The sequence below is a fragment of the Carassius auratus genome, chromosome 44 (assembly GCF_003368295.1).
Source record: "Carassius auratus strain Wakin chromosome 44, ASM336829v1, whole genome shotgun sequence".
NCBI classification, from domain to species: domain Eukaryota; kingdom Metazoa; phylum Chordata; class Actinopteri; order Cypriniformes; family Cyprinidae; genus Carassius; species Carassius auratus.
In genome coordinates this window covers 2,302,768-2,319,705 of record NC_039286.1, presented here as the reverse complement: position 1 = coordinate 2,319,705, position 16,938 = coordinate 2,302,768, and the positions used below count along the sequence as shown (strand labels likewise).

The window sequence follows — 16,938 nt, the reverse complement described above, 5'->3', positions numbered from 1 at the left end:
AATTTATGTTTAAAAGTGAAATATTTTTTTCTTTGCACTCTGGAATTTGAAAATGAATTGTATTATCGATATTGATATTATTATTGTTTTTGTTGTTGAATTTACAGGGTGGTTTTGCTGTAGTAAACACTACTGTTGCACATGTAGAAACATATTTCTGTCGTATTTAAAATAAAAGTCTGTTCTAATCCTGTTCTGAATTCATTCATTCTTTTGAAAGATAAAAAAAGGATTGAGTAGTATGATTCAGAGGATGAGTAATTCAATAAGCCTGTTTTACAGGTGTTGTGATAATTATTTTAAGGCGTCTATGTTTTAAAATAATAATTCACTGAGGAAGACTAAGTGCCAGAATATAACATGGAAAAGGAAGAGGGGAAATGACTGGATATTTGATGATAGAAAAAATCTTATAATAAAAACAACACATAGGCCTATTAACTTTTAATACGATTTTAAGATGGCTATTGGTAAAGTTGTTTACACGTATGAGCGCAGCCACTAGAGACACGTTATTCTATATAAATAGAGAGTATTAAAACATTAACTATTTATGAATTATTTATCTTCTATACTGTACATACATACAAAGAAGAAGAAAAAACCCCCAGTGTGATCATGACCTGGGTGCGCTTTTGTCCTATGTGTAACAATCCACCATCTGTCTGTCTGCTCTCTGTGGAAAGAGGAAGAGAAGGGTGAGCTGGGATATGGAGCGCACAAGTGGACCTTCACGTAGCAAATTTGTACATGATTTGCCGTTTATGCAAACAGATCAACTGCAACAAAACCTGCTGTAAAAGCCTTCCTTCTTTCACTGCAGTGTATTCGGCTTTATCGTACTCAGTTTTGTAGTCTCTGTAGGTGAGCGGTGACGCCGGCGATGGCTGGGAGGAGTTTCACAACTGAAATTCAAAGAGTTCAAAGTCGTTCTTCACGAACCGAGCGCTGTTATCTTAAAGGGGTTGAGACGTTCGGGCGGGCAGGACTCGGCCGAACGCGAACAGGTTTCTCTAGGGCAGCTTTTCGCCTTGAAGCTGAATAACTTTGGGTGGGGTTTCGACGACATCTGGAATGTACCGCGGATGCATTCGCTGAACAGGGGGTGAAAATAACCGACTTTTTCGGAACCGAAAAAAGTTTATTTCTGCAGGCGACTCCAAGTAACTCCAAACGTAAAGGTAAGGACGAGCGCAGGAGACTCAACTTTCATTAGAAGAAGTCACAATGTGTGAACGAGCATATGACCGCTGACTGCAGAAATGCACTTATAAGCTACTACTAAATGTTGTAATAAACTTGAATTTAATTGAATTGAAATGTCCTGTAGAAACTCTCTACGAGAGGTCTTACAGCTGTTTTTATTCTTAAACGTTGTTTGCACTTTATTCTGATAAGAGATTCAGACTCTACATAGCAGCCCATTTGAAAGCCTTTTGAAGTAAGCATGAAAACAACTAAGAATTAATTAACTTGTTTAAACAGTCGTTTTGAAAATGATGGAGTTAAGTTGTGACGGCAGTGTCAAAATGATGGCAGTTTTTTATAAAATTTCTTAAAACTGTTGAGTATTATTAGTATTTTATTAGAGTATAAGTCTACTATTGATCTTTGAAATATGATGGTTCAGTGTCTTGGGTGCACAGAATTATTGTAAGTAATTGCTCAGTAATATATAATTGCTTTTAATATATAAAATCTGTCTTTAGACTGACAAACATTGGATCCTTCAGGGAATATTCAGTGTCACATTAGTGTTGGAGAGTAATTGAGAAAAAATATCTGGCGGAGTGTTGCGGATTATGTACGGCATTTCGGGATTAAGAAAGCACCAATATTATGGCTAACAAAAAAAAAAAAAAAAAAAAAAACTAGAATTTTCAATAACTGGAAAAAGTCTTAATTTTAAATTATACTCCGTTTTGCCCCCCCTCCCAACCTATAACAACATTATTATATACAATATGGAAAATAGATGCATTGAGATTAGCAAAGATTTCTTTTATTAAATGCATGTTATTAAATGCTTAGTATTTCCAAAATATGAATGTATGTGTGGATAAGGTGATGGAAGTTAATCTGAAATGAAGAAAATGAGTATGCACCGTTTAAAATATTCAACATTGGACGATACCAATAAATAAATGTAAAAAAGATAATGTCAGCAATAGGCCTACACACATCATGACATAAAACAAAGTCAGTGTTCAAATATAGATGGTTATATAAATTTAGTATTTCTGAATTATCGTTTATTCTGCCTGTGAATATTACATAAAAAGTGTTGCAGCTGTAAATGTAATATAATTTCACAATGAGGCAAATAATCATAAAAAAGTAAAGGGTTCATTTTAAAAAAAAAATGGTTATGCAAAAAACTCTTTCTGTTTGCTGAAAATAATTAAAACTATTGCAAAAAGTAAGCTACTGAAACACTGACTGCCTGTCATATTTCAGTCTCACTCTCTGTTGTTAAGGTTATCCCAGGAATGTAAAGCATTTTCTTCCCAAGTCTTTTCTAGTTATGTTCTTGTTCTACAATTTAAAAATACTTTACGTACATGAGTGATGTCTGTGCAGACAAGCGTATAAATACATATCTTATCAAAAATTACAACTATATTGGCACTTAGAGTGTAGACCCGCAGGTATAAAGTTTCACTGCTCTGCATTTGTGTAATTTCATTCCTTTCATGTCTCTTCGTTTTTTTCACAATTTGCCATCCATTTGCGAGATCAATACAAATAAACTTGAATTATTATTATCAGTCACTCACTGTAGTAATAGATTTTAATAAAGATTAAAGGCTTAAAGTTCAGTCTTAATAAACAGACATTAACAGCGAAGCAGTGCATTGTCTGGTAATCTTGGTTGAATCCACTCAAACATGATTTACTGGTCTGGGTGTCAACTCTCATCAGAAAACATGCTGACAGTGCAGGTTTCATATTAGATGAAAAAACTGATCATAATCAAGACTATTTTTGCAAATATTCTTAAACATTTTTAAGTGTGATCAGATTGTCTGTCTATCTATCTATCTATGCACACACACACACACACACACACACTTATATCTATAGAGAGAGATGTAATCTGATAATACTTGGGTTAGTTAACTTAATTTTTAAGAATCTCTTGTATCAATGGGAGTTTACATTATGTAATGGACATGTTATGAATCAGCCACATCTTTCAGCCACATCTTTCAGCCACATCGTCTGATTCTAAGGTGCATAGTTAACCCAGCGAATTCTTTCACACGTGTATCAGCAAAACACTCCCTTCTTTGATTCAGTCACGTTTCTTGTGTTTTTCCCTTTCAGTTGATGTCTTTCTGCTTCCCCTCTTGCCCACAATGAGTCACTCGCCAACAGACTGACACTGTTTCCATGGCGATATCTAAAATACCAACAAATGTACACAACCTTCAAAAACTTTCATACTGGGGCCTAACCTTGCTAAGGATTCATTGTCTGGAAGATTACAGAACAGCTAGGAATTTTATAAGTACACAATGAGTCAAACAGCTAGTTTTTCAGCGGGTCAATCTATCCTAGCATGCAGTAGTGCATTTTTTAGTTATATTCCAAAATACACTTGTTGACTGATTGGTGATTTAACATCTGTGTTATGCAATAAATAATAGGAAGATTTAAAACATTGTCTTAACATGCAGAATTTGTGCTTCCTGGTTTATGGTAAATGCAAAAAACAAAAACAAAAAATTGTCCAAAATACAGTATGCTATTTCATATTTGTTATTGTATCCTGGTATTAAAAAGCTTTTTTTTTTTTTTTTTTTTTTTTTTTTTTTACAAAAAATAAATAAATTTTATATATATATATATATTATATATTATATATATATATATATATATATATACATAATTGATAAAAATAATGGGTAACACTTTAGAATAAGGTTCCATTAGTTAATGTTAGTTAACTACTTTCGTTAACATGAACTAAGCAAGAACAATCCTTCTACAGCATTTATAAGTCTTAGTTCATGTTAATTTCAACATTTACTAATGCATTATTTAAATCAAAAGTTGTGCTTGTTAACATTAGTTAATGCACTGTGAATTACCATGAACTAACAATGAATAACTGTATTTTCATTAACTAACATTAACGAAGATGAATAAATACAGTAATAAATGTATTATTCATTGTTTGTTCATGTTAATTAATACATTAACTAACATTAACTAATGGAACCTTATTCTAAAGTGTTACCAAATAATGAAAACATTTTAAACTAAATTTTAGTTTTGTTTTTATTTTTCCACATGCTTATTTATTGAAAAATTTTGTTTCCCAGGTTGTTTTCTGTTCTCCACCATGGCTCACCGTTCACAGAGTTCTTCATTGGGTGACAACCCCCTGGATCCCAATTACTTGCGTCCGCATTACAGAGAAGAGTATCGCATGGCTATTGATGCCCTGGTTGAGAAGGACGTTGAGGGCTATTACAATTTTTTACAAAGTGCTAATGTAGTTGACTTTTTATCGAGATCAGAGATTGAGCATATTAAAAGCACTGTACAATCACCACAGAGTGCTGGAAATGTACCAGAACTGCCATATCGAGAAATAGATCAGGATGGGTCTTCTGACACCTACTGGCCAATGCATTCTGATTTGGATGCACCAGGACTAGACCTTGGTTGGCCTCTGCAGCAACATTGTTTTGTGGGGCCCACAGAGGTCACAACGTTGGTAAACCCTTCTGACCCTGAGCGACCCAACATTAAGGAGCAGGCCCGGCGACTCATCAAAAATGCTCATCAGGTTAGTGATTTCAAATTTATAAATATTGTCAGACTGGAATCAAGAATATGAAAGGTCAACTCAGTTATCATATTCCTCTGGAAAAACATTTGGTCTAAATATATGTTTAAAATGGTTTACACTTATATGAAATTAAGACTATGACCAGCCAAATACTACTTATTTAATGTCAGTATTGCTCATGAAATAAATGAAGCATAGCAGGCTGCGTGAGTGAGGATGCTGTACATTAATGCTGATTATGATATTGTGAATCTTATTGGTTATTGCAACATAAACAAAAATAACTGATAATTTGTGTGCCACAACTGCATGTCATGTAAAATCAGAATTTTAGTCAGCATCAGTTGGTTCATCATCTATTCATCAGTTGTTTCTTTCTTTCTCACAGATTTGATTTGTATTTGAATGAGTATCAAAGAAAGCAAGTGTATAAATAATAAAGTACATTGTAACTTGACTAGTTTTAATTTTCAACTTAATTTTCAACAGCTTGTGGTCAATCCGAATTGCTATTTTCATGTTTATTTCCTCTTTCTAACAGGTAATTGCAGTAGTAATGGATATTTTCACAGATGTTGATATATTTGCTGATCTTTTGGATGCTGCAGCACGTCATGTGCCTGTCTACATTCTGCTGGATGAACAAAATGCCCATCATTTTGTTAACATGGTGGCGAGCTGTAAAGTTAACCTGGATATAATCCATGTAAGTTCAGTTTGCCTCAACTAGTCCCAAGTTTTAATTAGAATTTTAAGAAAAAGCAGACTTAATGGTGGCTTCAATGGTTACAGATGATGCGGGTACGGACAGTGGCAGGCATTACCTATTTCTGCCGCACAGGAAAATCATTTAAAGGTCAAATGATGGACCGTTTTCTTCTGACAGACTGCAGAGCAGTGATCAGTGGAAACTATAGGTGAGCTCAGTGATAGACAAGTATTGAACTCTAATCCATGCCTACTTGAATGTGACACAGATGACACTGAACACATTTCTTTCTTTCTTTCCTCAGCTTTATGTGGTCTTTTGAGAAGATCCACCGCTGCATTGCCCATTTGTTCCTTGGAGAACTAGTTGCCACATTTGATGAAGAGTTTCGTATCTTGTTTGCTCAGTCTCAGCCTCTTGTTATTGAAAATGCCCTTGTACCCGTGCCACATGGCAACCAGTTTGGCATAAAAAGGACTCAATCACTAAGGAACCCCAGAGGATATCTTCGCCAACCTGAACTTACTGGTTCCCCATTTGGGGATCGTCTTGAAACCATACTACCTTTCCGAAGGAATGACCCATTCCGCCATACACTTGAACCAAGTGCAGGTCCTATGCAGGTCACAAATTATGCAACACAGCAGTTCAGGATGCAACAGTCATCCTTGGATCCAGGACGCTCAATGTTAGCCTCCAGGCAGCTGGAAACTAATGCCTTTAAGAGGCATAGCTATGCTGAGGGCACCCGTGAAACCTACACCTCCTCCCGTCAGTATATGAAACAGCGTGTAATGAACAACTTGGAAGAGATGGAATCGCATTACCAGCGAGAACAGCATTACTATCAAAGTGAGGGCAAGGGACCAAATTCTGAGCAAGGGCACTATGACCGCCATAACTATGGCATGTACAAGACAGATCAACACTCCGATCCTGCATATCCTCCTGAACTTGAAGCACCAGGAAATCTGAATGTTTTATCCTCTGACGACCTCAAAAGTGATTCAGAAAAATATTACAACGCAGGAGGGGGACGCTACGGTCCAAAAACCAACAAGAGGCCTGCTGCGGGCCACGCATATGCCTGTCAGAATTCGCCGACTCAGCCACATCCTCCAGACCACAAGCAGTTGTTCTCCACTGGAGAGCAAGCACGGCAGACCCAGGACCCCACTGTGAAGCATGGATTGCGGAGTTGGAGAATCAACTCTTATCTCAGCACTTATGAAGATGCAGGAGAGGAGGGCCTGCATCAGCCAATGGGTCCAGATGCTTTTGATGAGCCACATCAACAACCTGACAGCAGACTTTATAACTCAGAGGTACCAGGCCTTCATTTAAGAGAGCGTCCGAATATCCCAACTAAGTCAAACCTTGATTTGCGGCCACGTTTTGGTAAACCTATCATACATGATAGGAATAAAGTGAAAGATATTAGCTCTGACTTGGGTCCCACAAATACTGACACATTAAAGCCAGCCATTTCAGATTCATCACTAGCATCTTCAACAGACAATGAGAAAGATTCAGAACCAAGAGAACCAAGGGAAATCAGCATTACCAAGCATGAGTCATTCCGATCTAGAATTAACCCAATGCTGCAAAGGAGCTCAAGACTAAGGTCTTCTTTAATCTTCAGTTCCTCAAAGCTAGAGCAACACAGCTCCTCACAAGCCAAGTCTGGTGGGGAGTTACAGGAGGCAAAAGATGAGAGTGAGCCTATTCGATACTCATCTATTGTGGAAGAGATTCTGGAAAAGAGGAGATCGGTGTCAAGAGAGCCATTTGACTGGAATAAGCATAAAAAAGCAGATGAAAAAGATGTTAAAAAAGCATCAACAAGAGATTTCACTAAGATCGAAGATGCCAAAGAGAAGCCCATCAAAGAAAAGGAGCAACCTGAGAAACCTAACAACCCTGAACCTGAGGACAACAAAGTTACACAGCCAACAGAGCCTTCGAGATCTCAGCAAACAACTTCTTCCCTAAGTATGAATGACCCTGCAAGCAGACTTCAGTACTTCAAAGATTTGGCAGAAAAGAGAAAGAGCTCAAAAGTAGAGTTAAATTTGGGTACTAAAAGTCGAGAAGCAGACGTGAAAAAGCTAGACCTCTCTGATACAGCAAACAAAGTTCCAGATGTGCTTGTTACTTCAGAGGAGCCTACTGTAAAGACACAAGAGCCATCATTTACGCTAACAGATCCTGTACCACAGCGTCTCGTGATTGCAACAAAGCCATCTGAAATCTGTGCGGACAGGCCGCTCACAAACAGCAAAACAGAGAGCACAGCTGATGCATCAAAGAAAGAGCCGATTAAAGAACCAACTAAGTCACTTCGGCCTTTCCCTTCACCCAAGTTCTTAAAACCATTCAAAGCCTCTCAATCTTCTCATCGTCGTATCTCATGCGGCGAAGAGATTCTTACGGATGCAACAGATGCTGAAAAGAGCGAGTTTAAGAAGTCTCGCAGCTTTAGCTCATCGGGTATCACCCGTGCAGAGTCCAAAGACAGCCTGAGCTCCCTAAACCTTGGGAACTCTGATGGCAAAGATACAAAAGCCCTTGATTTCCTCAAGAAACAAACACAGAGATTAAAGGGTTTCCTTGGGGCAAAGGGAGAAAAGAAGCAGTCAGGAGTCTCCAACTCTAAAGAGGACAAGTCAATGAAAACAGTCCCTGAAGTGCAAGAGGAGCCCTCAGAGAAAGAGAAACCATCTGAATCCATATCATCTTCAACCACAGTAGGGAACAACAAACCCAATGCTAAACCGACTCCATCACGCTATCAGTCCTCTACCTCAAATTTGATATTCAGCAGCAACCTCAGGGATGATACCAAGGTGATCCTAGAGCAAATCTCAGCAAACAGCCAGAAGAACAGGCAGCAGGCTGAAGAGTCTGGGAAAGATGAGGGGGGAAAGGAAGTTTCCAATTCATCCTTCCAAAACCAGAGCCGGGTCAGCCGAACTGCAGTAAATCTACAGGAGAGGGACAATCTGCTGAAGAGAATAGAGAGTATGCGCAAAGAAAAGAAGGTCTACAGTCGTTTCGAGGTACTTTATCATAACAGTGTTATGAAACATCAGAGTGACATCTGATTAGATCAGTCGCATGAGATCCTTGTACAATATCTGTAGTGAACTTATGTCTTATTTCTGCTTATATCTTATTAATTAAGTATTATTAATTCTGAACAAAGCATTTAATGTAGAATTTCATGTCCAGGTATATTTATTGACAAATTATATTTTTCCTTTTACATGTTTATTTATTATTTGACTTTACGTTCTTTTTTGTTATGCCTAGAATTTAAAATGTTTTTAAATTTAAATTTCAGCGCATTGATTCATTGTCATATGCCATGACATTTAAGTATCCATTTGTTTGCACTGCAGCCTCCAATCTATTGGTTTTCATTTATGGTAGAAATAAATGAAATAGACTATCACAGAATCTCCTGTATAATTTGTGGTTTGATGGATGAGAGATTAGTAGGATGTTTCACTCACATATTTGTCACTTTTTCAACAGATGGGGAATAACCTGGGATAACAAAATATGGAAGAAGGGGGCCAAAGTTCTTCACAGAGAACTGTAATGAGAACTTGAAACCATACAAAAAAAATTGTACCAAACAACCCCAATACTCCTGTGAACAAACAAAGAGGAGCAAATAAGTCGCTTCACATAAAAACATCTACTAAATGACTAGTAATCTACATGGTCCACGGATCTCATATAAACAGACCACGAAAATAGCTCAACCTCAAATATGAGGATTCTTGCTGCAGCAGGAGGAATATTCCTTGCTTTGTGCCAATCTGAGCCCACAGATGATTTACTTTTCCCTTATATGGCATGAGAGCATACCTCATAACAGTAACCACACACTATTCCTGCAGAACATAGAAATACGAATCAGGACAAAGGAGGGTTAAGACTTCAAGAGGATTGTCTCAGCTCTACCTTTTTCTAACTGACCTTATAGTTATGATGTGTATGTACAAGTGAACACTATTTCCAACTTCCAAAGGAAATTAACATGTCTGGGCAGAAACTGAGATATGCTACTCTGAAGGCACCAAAACACACCCTCTTTAAAGTACATCACACAAACACCCCAGGATATGTCAATGCTGAAATTATGCTTTGGTGGTGACCGTGCCAATGGATCACAGGCATAAAGAAAACCAGAGATAGTTGGTAGACAACTATTGTACTTTTAAAGGGAAAGAACACAGAAACTATTGAAAGTATTTATGGGATGTCTGAAAATAAAAGGAAGCCTGTTCATTAATTTTTTTTCCCTCTATCAACATTTTGCTATCAAGAAATTGAACTGAAAGCTGAGAAAGTGATGTTAGTGGTGGCATTTTAATTTCATTAGCAATCAGAACTTGCAGTATAATAGTTTCAGACATACTACACATGTACATTCCTGCATGAACTGTGTTGTCAGGAGAAACCATAAAATATAAGGTTGATAAGGATATTCTCAGGACTGGGCTTTAGCCTGTACTTTGTCAATGCAAAATTTAAGACAGACCGGTATTACTGTTACCAAAAATTTCCCAGAGTTCCCTGCTGGATGTGTCATAGGACTGATTCATGGAGACTGGAAGCTGATCTAATGAGGAATATCTGATCTAGAAGTACGTTGGAATTAATGATAGAGTTTTTTGATCGAGTGTCATCAGTACTTTTTTTGTTGTTTATAAATGCAAATTTTGGGGAATTTGGACTTGTTTACAAACTTTTATTATTGTGACGTAGAAATTCTAAATAAATGATTTAGAAACTTTTATATTCAACATACAAGATGATTTGATCAACAGTATATGTTCACAAATATTTTTTGACAGTACAGTTGGTAACCAGTTAAATTAGAACAATGAAACAGAATTGGAAATAATATATATGCCGCTTCTTTGTAATATTCATATTTGTTGGAAGTAATTACATACTCAGCTCAAGTTTGCAAAATCTGTTTGAGATATTCATGATGCATTGTCACAAGTGTCCATGCACATCTCTGCGTTCTGGGTGCAGCTTAACCCATCCAGAAGCTTGGTCAACTGCTCCAGCTTCTGTTGTTCTGTAGAGATGGACACACAAACACAAATGAAAGTATCAGATTACTCTGAGGATGATGTTTAAGGGCTGTCAGTCAAATGTTACAAATTCAGTTCTAGATCCTTAGACACTTGTGTACGAGGTTACTAGGGCCTGCGCAGACTAATCGACTTCATTGCTCTGCCATGATGCTTTAAGCTTGATGTCGGCAAGTCACTGATCCTATAGGGGGTGCAACAGGATAAGAAATCTTTGAAGGACTTCCACATTTACTCTTACTAATGCAATCATATGAATGTAATCTTTACTGTGCGACTTTATCTGTATCTGATTTAGAATGAGCAGAAATCTGTGAGAAATATAACGACCCAAAGACAAAAGAACTGATATAAATGAGCTGTTATAGGAGCAGTAGCCACATGAGCAGCACTGTGTCATATGCCATAGCTGTGCACTACTGTAGATGTTTGAGGTTCAGCTGCAGAATTACTTGTTTATTAATGACGGATCTGCGACTAGTTGACTTTGACTTTTTCATCACGTAAAAGTCGACTGTAAAAAATCAGAAGTTGTTCTTGTGCCATCCCATCATAGCCTTAGGATGTTTTAAAATTGGCTAAATTCAGAATAGTGTATTACACTTAATATGTCTGCCATAACTTTATTCACCAGAGCAACTGCCTTGAGTTGACTGGCAAAATTAGTCATTTTGGAAAAACTACTGGATTAATTTGACTTTTACGTCTGAATGAATCCAGGACGCATCGAATGTCAAACTAAGCATGCAAGTACACACTGGTTGTACTGGAGAGGACCATAAAAACTAAGCAAGGGCACAAAATTAATAATAAAACATACCAGCCTTCAGCAACTGCTCAGTGGTATACTCTGCAGACTGTATTTCTGCTGGAAGTCTTTTTGGAGTCTGGAAAAAGAAAGAAAAAAAAGACATAAAATCTATTATTAAATGTTATAGTTGTACAACAAACAAAGCAGTTTCCATTTTACAGTTACAAATAAAGAAGACTCAGTTGCAAGTATTTAATATCCATTCTCATAGGCCACTTACAAAGACATTGGACAGGTTTTTATGCTGCTCCATTAAATGCTGAAGCTGATTCTCAAACTTCATCCTAAAATTAAATTAGTTAAAAATTGTTAGAATTTCAAAAGCAGTCTTCTCTTAGCAATAAAATATGCTCTTATATTTTTAGAGTCGTCAATTATTCCTGATACCATCAGTAATGGCTTGTGCTGCTGAACTTGTTTTGGCATTTCAGTTTGAATGTGGGCATTTCAATAAATATTCTGGCGATACATGCAATGCAATTTTAAGAAATGACACACCATGTCATGTCTATTTTTTTAATATCTAAAGAAACAACAACTATTTCCCTTCGCTGTTAAAAACAGTAAGTCATACCGAATCTTTCTGTGCTTCAGTTTGGTCTCCTGAATCTGAAAGCAGCACTGCTTTACTGCTTCCTCTTTCTGATGGTTCTGCTCAAGCTGCCTGCAGAGTTACATGTTAGATCATAAATCAAATAAAATGATGCCATCTAGTAATTTGTGTTAAAGTAATAAAAATGACAAAATGCTGCTCTCAACGTCATCCATTTACAAGACTTACTGACTTCAGACTAAAGCTTAGAGTTTTGGTGACTGTGATTCAGCTTCCATATAAAGTGAAGTAGTTCATTGTCTAAATACCCATGAGTGTTTTATGGATATCCATATGTGCTTACCTTTGTGCCTCCAGCTGGAGGTCCTCACATTTGAGCTGCAGAGATCTGTTTAACTCTTTATGACAAGATAATACGTGTTAACATATATCTGATTACAAAGCTTAAATGTAATTTATGGGCTCATTGTTTGGTTTTAGACTAAAGTTAGAGTACCTTCCTTTTCATTCAGTGTACCCTCCAACTGTAGGGCTTCAGCAGTTACTGCAGCAAAGAAACGTATCTGATCTTCATTGTTTTACTCTCATTGGTACTGTGTGAATCATACTAATTTACCATTTGAGGGTAATGTGAGTAAACAGTATACATACATGCATCCTCTTCCTCCTTCCTAGTACATCTGAGGAGTGTAATTTCCTTCACTTCATCCTCAAGGTTCTTCTTAGCTGTATTCAATATATGGGTGTGAATTTTTGCTTTATAAAACGTGTTGATTTACACTCTGATTGGCTGACTGATTTACAGCCTAACTGACCTTGTTGCAGCTTCCTGAGTTTGATTAACAGCTCTGCTGGTTTCGGTTCTGCCCGCCTGCCTATAAAAAGACCAAGAAGAAATTTAAAAGGCATTAAATCCCATTAAGTGGATAGAGATTAAATATCTGTTTTATGGGTAGGCACTCATCATGTAATGAGGCTAACGTTAATTGTAAATCTAAAAAAAAATATTGAATACGTTATATTAGCTCGTTAATGAATCATGCCATACCTGGGCTTTCTGGAGTCTTCATAATATCCTCAATGTTGAATGATGACTCTGTACAAAACAATAATTAGCAAGCTGCAGTAACGTTACTCGAAAATCAAACTCAAGCTGCTTAATTTAGCGGACTAGCCAACACTTCTAACGTTACACAAAAAGCAAACAAAACAACCCACCAACTATCACACTCATAACGACGCCAGGAGATAAACTGTAATAATTTATTATATATATCTAAATTTTGTGAGGTAAATATATACTGAGGAGAATGTGTTCGTTGGTAAGCGGGGTTTTTTTAGAGGTCAGTTGGAAGGTCGCGTACGTTCAACTGCCGTTCACGCGCAGCGGTCTTTTGAACAAACTGGTACTCTTCTCGTAAAAGACCGTTTGATTTAAATTTCTGTGTAAATTATGTGATGAATTAAATTTTTATTCATATAGATAGATAGATAGATAGATAGATAGATAGATAGATAGATAGATTTTTACTTCACTTTACTTTAATAAGTATAGAATTTACTTCACTTTAGTCTTTCCTTCACTCACTTTGTTTGGTTGGTTGTAAATTGGTCATTTGGCGCGATCACTTGGTAAAACATGGTACTGCAAAGAAAAAAAAGCTGCACAAACAAGCTCACCCCTGCAGGCTTTTCTAGTATAGTAAATAAATATTTGGCCTACAAAATTATCACACCATTCAGATTACAGGTTTGTGAAAAATTTTTTATTAAAGAAATAAAAACACTGAAATTCAGCATTGGTGAATGCCTCCCTAAATTAATTACTACAACCTGATCACATTTTCAAGAATATTAAATCACCAATAACACTGACATAAAAAAGTGGGGAAAAAAAGTTTAGTTTCGGATTAGGTGGACAATTTTTTGTTTAGAACAAAGTAGCAGTTTTCCATTTTATTTCTCTAATTTAATAAACCTAAAATCCAGTTTTCAATCTTGATGCAAAAAGGAGATTCAGTCAGACATGCAGATGAAGATGAACTAAAATTATAGTAATAATAATAAGATAATAATAATAATAATTTCTTCCAATAAACAAATAATGTATAAATTATAATAAAAGATTAGATTTACTGAAATGACAGGAACCCAGGCGCCTACCATGCTACTGTTAACACAAAAGGGCCCACATTTCAAAGGTTAAACAATATGTTAAACACACACAGATTTATACTAAGATAGCAGAATACATGGATATATGAAAGTAATAATAAAAGAATAGCAGTTTGATTCATAAAGCATAAAATTCATGAGGCATTACGCAAACTTTTTAGCAAAACTGAAATACAAATCAAAAGAGATAAAAATTAAAACAAAGTAAATTCTAATGATTATAAAGAATAGTGGTAAATAATGAATATATAAATATATATATAAAGTTTTTTTTATTGTGTAAACCACAAAATAAATTTTTAGATTTATACTTTAAGAAGAAAAAAATTTCATGCTCAGGAGTGTTTGATTATGATTAGAGATAAACTCTGCCAGAAAGTGGATCTCGTAGGCCAGATGTGAAGTTCCCTGCTCTATACCAGTTGTGTTGTTATCAGAAGGGGGCTCTAGGACGTTTAAAAGTCTGACTGGGACCTTGAGATAATCTATCAGTATCTGTATGTAATCATATTAATCATCAATATGTTTTGCTTTGTTTTCCAGTATAAATATAAAATACCCTTGAAATGAAATTAATTTACTTCATGAGTAATAGTACATAAAATAATATTAAATATGAATAATTTTTTTTTTCATTATCTTGCTTGTGTCAATTACCATCCCTACCCATAGATGTGTACCTTTCCCCTTTTTAAGATTGTTTGTTTAGGGCAAAGTAGCAGTTTCTATTTTATTTTTCTATTTTTAAGTATTTAAATATATATTACTAATATGTGAAGAGCTTGTAATGTGATTAAACCTTAAAGCTACAAAACTTACTGATTTCCAGTTTTTTTTTATTTTGTTCGTTGATTAACAGACATCACATCAGCTGGGTTATAGCTAGGTTTTTTTTAGCTGTTTTAAGAGCTGCTGATGCTACACATAACGTGGATCTGACACACATCATATTTTCTCACCTTTTCTGACCCACTTCAGGTCTTAAAGTCTTGACTGATCTGACAAGTTGAATTGGGTTTGTTAGATGAAGGAGACAGTTCTGGGGTTTTGGTAACTTCACGACTTAACTGAAGACATAACTAAAACATGCATGCTCATAGTTTCTTTCACGCTTTAATAGTAAATCAGTGGTCTCAAACTCAATTCCTGAAGGGCCACAGCTCTGTAGAGTTTAGCTCCAGCCAGCTCCAAATCACACCTGCTTGGAAGCTTCTAGTTATCCTGAAGACCTTGATAAGCTGGATCAGGTGTGTTTGATTAGGGTTGGAGCAAAGCTGTCGCCCTTCAGTAATTGAGTTTGAGACCAGTGTATTAAATGATACAAGCTATAGAGTGTGGCATGCTGCTGCAATTGTGCATGCAATTAAAGATCATGTGCTACCAGCACATATAATGGCTGACAGGACTGGAAAATTGGATTTTAGTAAAATATGGCCTGACAATATCTCATCTGAATGCAGTTAACTGTTGTTCTACTGAAGCTCCCTCGTCAACTGCTCGTTTGACTAGTGCCTGGTGATGAGGCAAAGTTAGAGTGTGTGTCTGAAGAGTCTCAAGTCGCAAATTTGTGGTCGGAAAGATGTTCTGTGTATAAATACTGTACATGCAATTCTTGTCAAGAAAAAAAAAAGAGTCAGAAGCAGCAGTTGTTAGTTGGGTGGCCAACCCTAGCTCCACCTATGTGTTAATTGCATTAAATATTCTTAACGCGTTCAACTGAAAAAATATATATATCATTTACGGTGTTGCACATTATAACCACTCACACACAGCTCCATTGACTTTATGAATGCAATGGCAAATCAGAAGTGTTCAGATGAGTCATCATTGAAATGCTGGAGCTCCATCTCAAGTCGGTCTCTGAACACTGCATCATTGAAGATGTCGCTTTAGGTCATCCTTTTCTTCCTTGAATATACTGAAGCCTTATCATATCATTGGCAAGAATTCGGCCACCAAAGGTGATCAGTTGTGCAAAACAGAGGCTGGTCCCCCTGCACTATATGACGCCACTGAAAAAGCCCCCAGCCTCAGAGCAGCAGTTTACAATACACAGATCTCAGTGCTGTGACCTGCTATGCACAGAGAAGGAAGCGTTTCAGTCAGTCACTCACTCATAAGCAGTAAGCAGCCCCCACCGGTCTGCCTTCCATAAAGCATTGAGCTTTGACCGCTCACTCACTCTCTCATAATATGGAGCTCCCTGCCTCAAAACAGTGATCGGTGATGTATAGAGTACAAAGCGTTTCAGCCACCCACTTGCTCATGCAATATAAGCAGCCCCCCGTCTCAAAGCTGCTGTCTGTCCTATCTAAAATGCTCCAGCCACTCAATTCCGTTGTGTTGTGTTGTGTGTTGAAAAATGGCTTTGCCACTGTTTTCTCATAGGGGTGTGAGGTATTGCTTACACTATACATAATGCTGGTGTGGCCGCCGTTCATCAACTCCTGTGATAAGCACCACTGACGGAGCTGTTGTTTATGTGAGTGTGTAGTGCTTTGTACGTTAGCTACTGTGCATGTTGGCATACTGTGCATTGTTCACCGCTTTCTATATAAGCACTGGCTGTGCAGCTGCTTTTGTGAGGAGGTGTGTTGCGTACGCTACTGCTACTTATGCTGGTGCTGCACTTTTCTTCACCTTTCTATTAGTGCTGCACAATAAATAGAAATTAAATCATAATTATGATTAGGCAAAAGCTGCGACTGTCATGCGTATCATTCAGTGAAGCACGGTTCTGTGATCAACTGTAAATCTCCATCCGAAGGTCTG

The 16,938-nt window shown here is 36.8% G+C and overlaps 2 protein-coding genes across 4 annotated transcripts; one reads left to right on the top strand and one right to left on the bottom strand.

Annotated features, from left to right (window-relative positions):
• The first annotated feature begins 721 nt into the window (after window positions 1–721).
• LOC113062117 (protein FAM83H-like) lies at window positions 722–10,327 on the top strand. Its single transcript, XM_026231724.1, has 6 exons — window positions 722–1,181; window positions 4,329–4,798; window positions 5,343–5,507; window positions 5,594–5,718; window positions 5,815–8,569; window positions 9,048–10,327. Exons 2-6 carry the CDS (start codon window positions 4,349–4,351, stop codon window positions 9,066–9,068), a joined length of 3,516 nt encoding a protein of 1,171 aa, XP_026087509.1. The 5' UTR covers window positions 722–1,181; window positions 4,329–4,348; the 3' UTR covers window positions 9,069–10,327.
• On the bottom strand, window positions 9,145–15,304 carry LOC113062118 (synaptonemal complex central element protein 1). 3 transcript variants are annotated; one of them, XM_026231727.1, is made up of 10 exons: window positions 15,126–15,304; window positions 13,040–13,087; window positions 12,807–12,866; window positions 12,643–12,717; window positions 12,488–12,535; window positions 12,335–12,389; window positions 12,013–12,102; window positions 11,659–11,722; window positions 11,448–11,514; window positions 9,145–10,611 (listed from the first exon to the last, which is right to left on the bottom strand). In XM_026231727.1, exons 2-10 carry the CDS (start codon window positions 13,059–13,061, stop codon window positions 10,514–10,516), a joined length of 579 nt encoding a protein of 192 aa, XP_026087512.1. In that variant the 5' UTR covers window positions 13,062–13,087; window positions 15,126–15,304; the 3' UTR covers window positions 9,145–10,513. The 3 variants fall into 3 exon arrangements, with proteins under 3 accessions (XP_026087512.1, XP_026087510.1, XP_026087511.1); XM_026231725.1 differs by lacking the exon at window positions 15,126–15,304 and adding an exon at window positions 13,580–13,630; XM_026231726.1 differs by lacking the exon at window positions 15,126–15,304 and adding an exon at window positions 13,210–13,348.
• Between the last annotated feature and the right edge of the window lie 1,634 nt (window positions 15,305–16,938).